The sequence below is a fragment of the Mus caroli genome, chromosome 8 (assembly GCF_900094665.2).
Source record: "Mus caroli chromosome 8, CAROLI_EIJ_v1.1, whole genome shotgun sequence".
Taxonomy (NCBI): Eukaryota; Metazoa; Chordata; class Mammalia; order Rodentia; family Muridae; genus Mus; species Mus caroli.
This window is the reverse complement of record NC_034577.1, coordinates 74,777,626-74,788,733: the sequence shown is the minus strand read 5'-3', so window position 1 is coordinate 74,788,733 and position 11,108 is coordinate 74,777,626. Positions and strand designations below refer to the sequence as shown.

The window sequence follows — 11,108 nt, the reverse complement described above, 5'->3', positions numbered from 1 at the left end:
TAACAATTTTTTTTATGAGGTGGGGTACAGGGCAGGTATGAAGGGATGGGGAGACGAGTAGGATTGGGGTACAAAATGTGAGATTCACAAAGAATCAAAAAGTTAAAAATATGAAAAAAAATGCAGAACTCTCAGCTCCTTCTCCAGCACCATGTCTGCCTGCATGCTGCCATGCTTCCTGATTTGATGAAAATGGACTGAACTCTGAGACTGTAAGGCAGCCCCAGTAAACGTTTTCCTTTATAAAAGGTGCTGAGGTCATGGTGTCTCTTCATAGAACACCAAGACACATAGCTTCACCTTGGCCTCTAGAACTGTGGAAACAAGTTTATTGTTTAGAAGTCACCTAGATTGTATTATTATGATAGCAGTCAGATAGATGGTGGCTCCTCCCTACTGGGTCCCAAAGAAGAGCAACTTTCAACACAGACACTCATGTTCCTGTTGCTGACTACAGTTCTGCTGCACACCACAATCCCTTATTTGGGACTTAAAGGGCCAGATGCTCCAGAACTTGACATTTTTCAGATTTTTTAAAATGTTATGATTTATTGGCAACTTGTTTTTGCATGAGAATCCATAGAAATTAGTGGTAAATGGGATGAAGTGAGCATACAAAGCATACAAAAGGCTACGGTGGAGGTCAGGTTGGGCTGCTGAGTGAGTTTTTAGTGTCAGGGTTGTGAAGTTAATTGAACAGAGATTTTCCTTTCTGCAACTATACAAAGCAATAAGCTTTGTATAAAGAGCCATTTAAAAGCCACTTTGTTTTTTCTTTTTTAAAAAAGCCACTTTGTAAAAGCCACTTAGCATCTACTTCCAGCTAGATTGTAATGCCTCCTGGCCAGTCCTTTTTTTCCTAGGATAAAGGTGAGAGTAGAATTTTAGAACTTAAGATTAATTTTACAGTCAGAAGCTTTGCTGCTTGATAATACTTTCTTCAGCCTTGAGTTAGTCCTCATCCCTGATTGTTGCTAGGAACTTCTTCAATGCTGTCATAACCAAGATGACCATCAGAGGTTGCTTTCATTCTTAAGACTGCTTGTCAAGTGAGACTGTCACATGGACAGCTGTGAATGATACTATTGCCTTTCAGCTGCTTCTTCCAGAAGACTACAGTTGACTCCACTAAAACCAGAAATTAGTGAAATCTAAATGACAAGTTCACGGTACCAAAGACTTCTGTTACTCCATCACAGTGTCTCTATGTAGCCCTGGAACTCACTGTGTAGACCAGGCTGGCTTTAAACACAGGGAGATCCACGTGCCTCTACCTCCCCGGTGCTGGGATTAAAAGTGTGTACCACCATGCTCAGCTGAGAGCTTATCTGTGTTGACAGAGCTGAAATCATGTGCGGTAATCAGTTATACGAAGTATTTATTAACTTTGTTTTAAGGTTTACAGAAGAGTTATCAAATGTTTGTTACTAAAACTTGAAGGTAACCACAAGATAACAAAGACTGCAGATTGCATTCATTTTACACCCTCCAAAATGTGGAAGATACAGTGGTGGTTGTGAAACGATGGTTTTCTAGTTGTCCTGGGCTTACCTAAGACTGTCCTTACTGCTCTCTGCACTGGGGTCTTAGGAGACACTAAATGTTTCCAAAGGCAACGGAGAGAAGGCTCAGTGGTTAAGTTCATATCATTTTTGCAAAGTTCCCAGCACCTGAATGAGCAGCTTACAACTTCCTGTAACCACAGCTCCAGGGGTACATGCTACCCCATGCAGACATACACATAACTAAAAAGTAAAACAAAACAAAAAAACCACCACCACAAAAAAACAATAAAACGTTTGAATGTTTCCAAATTAACGTTCTCTTCCGTCGGCCTGCCTCATCTAACCTGTCATGAAAATGGCCCCCATGGACTCATATATTTGAATACTTGGTTCCCGGAGGGGGGAGCTGTTTGGGAAGGATTAGGAGGTGTCATTCTGTTGAAGGATATGTGTCACTGAGGTGGGCTTTGATGTTCTATAAGATTTGTGCCATTCCCAGTGTATCTTTTGCCTCTCACTTGCAGATCAAGACATAAGTTCTCAGCTATCCCTGCTGCTGGAAGGAAAACACGAACCCCAGTTGTCTCCATTTGAGGACCAGGCCTGATTTCACAAAAGGCCATAAAGCACCAGCTCCAGGAACAGATCCTGAGTCCCAGAAACTAGTCCAGAAGATACTAGCTCCAGGGACAGACCATAAAATCCAGAACAAGATCCTAAAAGCCCCTCCCAAAGAACAGCCCGGGGATAACCACAAAAGGGGGGAACTATCTCAGAATGGTAATATCTGAAATATCTGCACTGGGCAGCCATATTTCATCACATGGTTAAATGTTCATGACAGGAATGCAGACCACTGTGTTTAAGGCTGAAACCTTAAACACAAACACTTTCTTTTATAAGTACCTTGGTCATGGTGTCTTATCACAGTAGTAGAAAAAAATTAAGAACTTCATTTCCTAACCACCTCATAGGTAAATATAGTACCTATATGATTTGAGAATAAATGATTGAAGATTATTGGATATATGTTTTCTGCAAATTATTTTATATAAAAGATTTAAGCAATTGTCTGAGTCACCCTATATTTCATCTTTACAACTTGCTAAAGGTAAAACATACAGCCAAAATCTAGACGAGAACCATATAGGTAAGTGTCCAGAGTTTAGGTTTCGGGTTGACTATTCTGAACAGTTTCTATTAGATACAAAATTAGTTTAAATGTGCACACACACACACACACACACACACACAATCTCTTCAGAGAACTTTGGAACTCAGATCTCTCCTTATTCTTTACCCATTGGGCTTCCCTGGCCCGATGAAACCATTTGAAGAATTCTAGACATTGTGGTATACTGAATCCATCACAGTGGTTCACCTTGTACAAGCACTTCTGTTCAGGTTTTGTCTTTTACTGTCAATTGCAATGCTAAGTGTGGCCCAGGATCTGGAGTCCGCCCCCAAGTTAATCCTGATTGGTGAATAAGGATGCCAGCAGCCAATAGCTGGGCAGAAGAGAGATAGGTGGGGTTGAGTCTTGGAGGGTTTGTGTGAAGAGGAGAGGAGGAGCCTCAGTGGAAGAAGTATGACCAGGAGGGAGGGAGAGCAAGCAGGCATGAGGTAGGAGTAAAGGAAACGGCCATGTGGGCTGGCCAAGAGCAGCCCAGATGGGACACAGTAAAGAGTGGTGGTTTCCTGTTATTGTAACAGCATGGAGGGTAGGCAGCTGCCCCGCCATTGTGCAGATTAAGGCATATTAAAATAGGGCTGTGTGTGTGTCTTTCATCTGAGAACATAAATGGTCAAAGGCAGATAGAAACCCCGCAGTGGGATGTTTCATAATTATTTACTACAACTTCCACCATGTATTCCTCCAAATGGAGACTAACCAACATTGATATTCTAGAGAATGGTCAATGGACGTGAGAGTATTTTCAAGGAGAGAAGGCAGAGGCTGATGAGACAGCTCAGCCAATAAGAGCAAGGCTGCTCTTGCAGAGGAGCCAGGTTCAGTTCCCAGCACCCACATGGAAGGAAGCTCATGACCAGTGCTCCCTTTGTCTCCATGGATACCTGCATACCCGTGTACACACAAATCCAGGTACATGAACAGACAAGTAAAATAAATCTTTAGAAAATCATGCTGGGCATTGGTGGTGCATGCCTTAAATCCCAGCACTTGGGAGGCAGAGGCAGGCAGATTTCTGAGTTTGAGGTCAACCTGGTCTACAGAGTGAGTTCCAGGACAGCCAGGGCTATACAGAGAAACCTTGTCTCAAAAAAAAAAAAAAAAAAAAAAAGAAAGAAAATTACTAAAAAGCTGAAAAAGACCAAGAAAGCAACACACACATACATATATATTTATCTTTTATTAGGGAAAATGATAAATTCAAGTAATTATAAAAAATAAAATCAGACTAGAATAAAGAAAAAAGCCACTTGGCTATTAAAACTCTTTTCAGTTGCATAGATGTCATGTGTCCCCCACAGGGTTTTAGTTTAGTGCCCTGTCAGCCACAGCACATCCACAGCCGGGAGTTTGTAGTGATGTTTGCATGGCTCCTCGCCTGCTGCCCCAGGACTGAGGGTGAGAGAGGAGGATTGCATCGATCTGAGTGCAGCCTGGGCGGTCTAGGAGGTCCAAGTCAGCTTGAGCTACAGAGTAAACCCTTGTATTGACAAACTATAAAAATAAAACTCGGTTGCTCAGACATTACCACTGCAAGCTCCTGACATTTAGTCAAATGTCCATGCAGAGTCAATCTGCAGCCAAGAGTTAAAACAGCTTTAACACAAGTCCCAGGTCAAGCCTGATTTATACCAAGGTATAAATATCTGAAGCATAGTTGTTTATTTTGAGATATATTTTTATTTATAATTATTTCAAGTGACTAATTCAAAGGGGAAAAAAAGGAGCCCTTGAAAGCTATGTTAAGCCCTATTATTGCTAAGTACATTCTAGTTATGGTTAGCTGTGTTACAAGTTCACCAGGAGTCTATCAACGTCAGTGCATGGCCACAGGGCAAGCACTCCCTCCCCTTCTTATGCCAATCTGGAAGATGCAAACAACGCCATTGGCTCAGCTCAGCCCCCTTTAAGGAGGTGAAGCTAGGGTTTGTTTTCAGTGTGTGAGTTCTGAATGTTCCTATGGGAGGGAGTCAGAAGGTGGGGTGTGCATCTCTACAAAACAAACTCCAACTCACAACAAGTTCCACAGGGACTCAGCACTAAAGTCATCCTCTGGTCTTCAGGTGGACTTGAATGGCCTTTCAAAGGGTTGACACCTGGTTCTTAAGTGTAGAAAGTTTGTCAATAAAGTATTTTAAATACAGCAATACTGCTGATAAGGTAGTTTGGGCTCCCACTTCAGATGCAGCTCTGAGGGTGACCTTGTCAGCAGGAAAGCATGGTAAAAAGACATAGTTGCAGAATTGGATACAACCGTTAGAATCCCACACCAATAAAAGAAACCTCTCCAGTAATGAGCCATATGAAGGATATAATTTAGATGGGAAAATATTTAAATTTCATTTCTAAGAGCAGTGAGTGCACACCCAATTTGGTGAATGAGGTAAGCCACTGGGCATGAAGTGGCTACAAGAGCTTGAAAAAAAAAAGTGTACATTATTTGGTTTTGACAAGCCTATTATCTTGTAAACTATGCTTGTGTATTTCCCGGTGATGGAGTGAGTGACTCTTAAACAGTCGCTCAGTTGACACGCCTGCCAACACAGCACCTCTTCAGGGAGTCTCTAAGCTAAGTGGACTGACTTAAGAAAAGTGTAACTCAAGCCAGGGAAGTGTGGCTCACTCACACACTCTTTATAGTGCTGACAGCATCGAACGATCATTCACGGACTCTATCACCTTCAGCCTGTACAACAGAGCCAACCTACAGCTCAGGATAGAACTAACCTGCTTCTGCCCGCAGAGGAGAGCCCAGGAGCAGGTTTCCAATACCAGGAGAACAAAAAGCACATTATTTTTTCTCCATAAAACCAAAACGACCTTCCTTCCAACTGTTAAGCTGTAACTTCTAAGGAGACGAATCTCTTGGCTCTCATGTAATGTGCCACTTTTCTTTTATTCTAAATTCAAAGACCAGTTAACTTCAAAGTTACTTCCCCCCACCCCCCAAAAGAAAGATAGAAAGAAGTGTCTGAAAGAGTAACATTGCTAGATACTTAGAAAGAGTTTGTGCAGATGCACAGAGTCACTGTCCTTCTGGACACCCTGACTCTAGATGCCAGATCTCTCTCTCCGGGATTTTCGATACTTGACGCTTCAGTCCTTCCGTACCCTCCTCTTCCGTAATGACTTCAGTGGGGCGTCTCCAGATCCTGTGCTCTCATCAGCGTCCTTCATCTGGAAAACAATGAATGATGGGAAAGTTTCTTTTCACGTAATCTGTAACTAGTTGACAACAGCAGACTTATTCTGCATTCTTTAAAATGTGTGTGCTAACTGTCCAGTGCTGTGTGACACAGGCTCCTGTACTTCACAAAGATGCCTTGGGGTTTTAATTGTTCACACTGGCCTGATGTCTCTTCCCAAATAACCCTGCTTATCAAGTAAGCACGTGACAAAGAACACGAGTATTCGCCCCACAGCATTATTTATGACTCAGAACATGGTCTCAATCTCATAGGAAGTTAGTTGTGCGACTTCCACTGATAGAGACTTCATCTCAGGGGTTCTGTGAGTAACGAATCCTGACCTGGTTTTACAGAGACCATTTCAGAACTTCTGGAATGAAAGTTTCTAAAGAAATGAGAAGAGAGGTAAAAAGGAACACGAGGACAGTTTCCCCCTCTATACTTTCAGGATGTGTTTGTACCTCAAAGCAAACTTTAAGAGCAGAGTACATGCATGAAGACATTATGGAGCTAACATCATTCACAATGCAACATTCAGACCAATTTCACAAAATGATGCTACTTAAAAATAACTTAGCTTATTGACAAATGTAAACAAGAGAACAAAATGGCTAGAAGGTGGATGGGGGCAAGTCTGTCTGCAGCTCTGTGCTTTCCACAGGAGGACTGCATTTTACATACTCAGCCATCTCTGTCCATCTCTACAATAGAGCTACGATCATTTTCACCAGTGCAGTCTGTCTACCTTTACATTGTGTGTGGTGGGCACAGGTGACCTGCTCCTCCATCAGGTGTCCAGGTAACAACATGTCAGCATTTTTCTGCCTTCACTTACTGGAGAATTGGAGACAGGGAGGCCAGGAGAAAGCTTGCTCTTGTGAGGAGGGCTTACCTCATCCTCTGATCCAGATTTACTCAACTTGCTCACTTCCTCTGGACCTTCTATAGTTTCTCTGTCTTCCTCATTCTTCTCTTCCGGTTCACCAATTACTTCTGGAATATAGATTTCATTAAAGGCAGAGACCCCATGAGTTAGGATTTTGCTACTGAAAAGTATTAAGAATTAATGGGGATTTATTTAAATTCTAAAATTAAAATGCTATTTCAATCCTTCAAAACTGAAAAGAATAAAATGAGCTATCTGTAAATACTCATTATTTTACATTTATAAATAAATCTTTTTGAAGCAAAGGACGAGTTCCCAAAATTATTATGATATAATAATAATAAACCCAAATGATTCAGCTGTCTGGTGGTCACGTCTTAGCGACACCCCTTCACTTAGGTGGCCTTTGTGCTGTCCACTTATCTTGGAGCCCGTGGGTACCTCTACCTTTTTCAGTTATTGATTCTCCTATAGACTCTGTTTAGCCAGATCTCCAGCTCTGTCACTGTCTTTATGGAAAGGCAGGGAGGAGGTGGGGAGGGAGGGGAGGAGAAAAAAAGGGAAAAGAGCAGAGAGAGAAGGACGGAGAGGGGCAGGTGTGAGAAGGAGGAAGAAGAAGGGGAGGAGGAGGAAGGGGAAGAGGAGGAAGGGGAGGAGGAGGAAGGAGGAGCAAGAGAAGGAGGAGACTCCATCACATAAAAGAGAACAAGTCCTTATAAAAAGTAAAAACTTACTTTGCCAAGAATTAGGTTTGAGGAAGCAGAAGTTTGAGGAAGTGGAAGCCAGCACGTGTTCGCTATCTCTGCTTTCCTCACGTTTGCACACGCACAGTGCTGGACAGTGCAGAAGTGCAAAACTGCCTTCTAAAACAAGGCCCCTTTGATATTTAAGTATTCCCAAATTAGTTATTTGTGAATGCTCTCTAAAGTAGGCAGAAACATCAATATAACGCACTAGTAAGTTACAAAGACTCTGAGAACTTACAACCTAAATTTACTTACACACACACACACACACACACACACACACACACACACACACACACACAGAGTACTTCTCAAAGAACTTAGTCCTGTGCTTTGTCCTCTGACTTCTGGTGTTCCGTTCCATGACATATACATGCGCACACATGCATGCTGCCTTTGAGTCACCCATGCACTGTAAGGAACCCACTGTTCATCAAGCTAGGCTTGGGTGGAACTGTGTGACTACTGTGGGTGCCCCATCGGGTGAGGGTATGCCTGGGCACACAACTGTGCACACACTGCAGCTCATCTGTGCTCTCGGAAGCACAAGAGCCTGTGCCCTAAGGACGAGCAGGGCAGACATGGTGACTGCTCAGAGGGCTGTCCCTCTCAGGGGATGGCTAATCATGCCACCCCCTCAAAGTCACATGCTCTTGATGTGGCAGACAATTCTGTCAGTGCTGGCAGGCCGGGGCAGGTGCCCCAAGTCACCAACACAGTCTTACCCTTTGCCACGATGACGACTTCAGCTTCACTGGGCTTCTTTTCTTCTTGCACATCTTCTGGCTTCTCTGGGGCCTTCTCCTCTTCTGCCTCTTGTTCCAGAGCGGCCTTGCTTTGCAGTTTGCATAATTCAGTTTTTTTAGGCCCCGTGTCTTCATATTTTTTCTGTGGTAGTTTAACAAACGCTGGTTTTACTAAAAGCTAAGCATTAGTTTTATTTTATTTTTTCTTAGTGCACAGACAGTAATTATTGAAATGGACAACGTGTGTCCTCTCCATTAAAGTGTTTATCTACCTGGGGTTTTTTTTGTTTTGTTTTGTTTTTGTTTGTTTGTTTTTGCACTAACTGATGAGGTGCATAATAACCTCGGTAAATCTTACGGGAACCTGAAATCATTACGTTCGCATTGAATCGATTCCACTGCTTGATCCACACAACCCTGGAACACAAGCAAATCTGAAAAAACGAAGCTGAAAACAAGGTGTTTCCTTTACCTTTGCTTTCCTTGGCCACCAAAAGGAAGTAACTAATGCAATGGGCAAGCCAGCTATCACCAGGTACATGAGCCAGAGCCAGGGGCGCTCCTCTGCGGCTGTCACCAGCTGTCGGAGTACACCAGGCTGCGGGAGACATCAGCACAGAGGTACAGACTTCCACAGATTATGTACATCTTACACTCTTGCCCAGTGAACACACACACACACACACACACACACACACACTGAAAAAGACACCTTTGATAATATGTTCTGTCAAAGAACTTCCTGATAAAATTACTCAGGGATTATTGTGCTTTCTTTTTCTTTTTATATGAACAATTTCACAAGTAGCCCTTGTGTATGAATTTTATTTTATTAAAATAAAATCTGAGGCCACAACATATTTCACTTGTAACAGTCAAGTGTCTAAAGAAACCAACTGGTCGTGGGCAAATGGTTCAGTAGATTAAAGTGCTGACACCCTCATACTATGCCGGATGCAGTGGCCTGTGTCTGTGATCCCAGCACCCCCAGGGTGAGGTGGGGTGTGGAGTCAGCAAGCTCACAGGCCAGCTAGCCTAGAGCACACAGCACAGCAGTGGAAACAAACACAGTAATGCTGACGTTAGGTATCTTGGCATTTCTCTAAGTAAAAACAGTTGGAATTCGTACAGATTCCTGTTACAGCTCAGCCTTGGCAGGCTGACCTGAAAGCACAAAGATGGCTTTTTTAATGTTATAAACACAATTGGACTTTGAATCTCATTAGGGCTATTATAATTTGAATTTCACCATGAAGTCTATGCAGAAAACCTCGATATTCTGTCTATAAAATGTATTCAAGTCCCTTTCCTTGGCATTTAGTAGTTACTGCATCGGTATCACCCACAGCCAGGAGTGAGTCCCCTGAGGCCCGCCCACAGTTACATTACTTGTCCGTGGTCACTGTCGCACCTCGTTAGCATTTGCCACCATTATCTTCAGTTCCCAGCCATCTGTAGCCCACTGATTGGCCACCTCCTTTTCTGAACAGATGATAAAATTATCAAAGTAGATGTCAGGAGTCATGGACCAAAGCTCTAAGCCCAGTGCACTGAAAGAAGTCAGGAGGAATGGGTGGTCATCTTCAAAGTAATCTGGGTTGGGAATCTTCTGAGGACTCCAGATGCCCTGCAAGAAGCAACAAATGAAGAAACCCTTAGGGAAAGTGAAGTCATCACACAAATAAAAAGGAGCACAAGAGGAAGCCTTTTATAAGGGATGGGGAGATGGCTCCGGTGGTAACATGTGTGCCCCTGCGTGAAGGTATAGGAGCTGAGTTTAGTCTCTAGCACTGTTTAAAAAGTTGGTGCTGTCAGACAATGGCTGTAATCCCAGCCCTGAGGAGATGGAGGCAGGGGATCCCTGGGATTTGTTGGCCAGTCAGTCTACTCGAGTCAGAAAGATCCAGGTTTACTGAGAGACAGTGTCTCAAAAACAGGAAGATGAAGAACAATCACAGGCACACGCACACGCGAGCACACACACACACTCTCACCCACACATATACTCACACACACACACACTCTCACACACACACACACTCACACATACACTCACACACACTTTGTGATAAATGAATGCTATGAAGAAAGACTGTAGTGAAGAATTAGAATATATAACCACATTTGTGTGTGTAAACCATCATTCTATCTCTATATCCCTGTCTGTCTGTGTGCTCTATACGCCAGACTGGCCTTAAACTTACAGAGATCCTTCTAACTCTACCTCTCGAGTACTGGGATTAAAGGTGTGTGCTACCACGTCCAACAAAAGATACTACATTCATTTTTTTATTGATATGTTATCTTAAAAGACTGTTGCTGTTTGGTTTTACCCTAGGGGTCTGTGCTATTTATTGAGTCTCTGGTTCTGGGTCACATGAGCAATACTGGGCATGAGTCCCTTCTCATGGACTGGGCCTTAAGTCAGATCAGACACTGGCTGGCCACTCCCACCTAGCATATTTTGCAGGCAGGACAGACTGTAGGTCAAAGGTTTTGTGGCTGGGCTGGTATCCATGTTTCTATTTCTGTCGCTTACAGTGTACCTTCCTGCACCACAGAGACTAGAATGTAGGGTGGGGACTCCAGGTAGGCACTAGTGCAACCTCTCCATGTTCACGGGAAGTGTCTGGGTACAATTCTCTTGCCCCCATTCTCCCACCCCTCACCCCTGTGGCCTCCCTTCCCCCAGCCTGGAACCTGCTTGCTCAAGGGTGGAGCTACCGGCTCATTAGTCCTGCCACGCCCACTGCTGGAACCTGCCTTTGCTGCCTGGAGGCACACACGTGTTCGTCCTGCTACTGGACCCTGAGTTACTTGGCGGGATATTGGGTTCCCTCCCCCT

General features: G+C 43.5%; 1 protein-coding gene across 1 annotated transcript in view; it reads right to left on the bottom strand.

Annotated features, from left to right (window-relative positions):
- Positions 1–3,869: 3,869 nt before the first annotated feature.
- Clgn (calmegin) overlaps positions 3,870–11,108 on the bottom strand; it is a 36,711-nt gene continuing 29,472 nt past the window's right edge. Inside the window, exons 10-14 of the mRNA XM_021171104.1 lie at positions 9,675–9,890; positions 8,736–8,861; positions 8,243–8,405; positions 6,778–6,878; positions 3,870–5,874 (exon numbers count right to left, since the gene is read on the bottom strand). Of these exons, the coding sequence (XP_021026763.1) occupies positions 5,794–5,874; positions 6,778–6,878; positions 8,243–8,405; positions 8,736–8,861; positions 9,675–9,890 (687 nt within the window). The 3' untranslated portion in view covers positions 3,870–5,793. The remainder of the gene's footprint in view (positions 5,875–6,777; positions 6,879–8,242; positions 8,406–8,735; positions 8,862–9,674; positions 9,891–11,108) is intronic.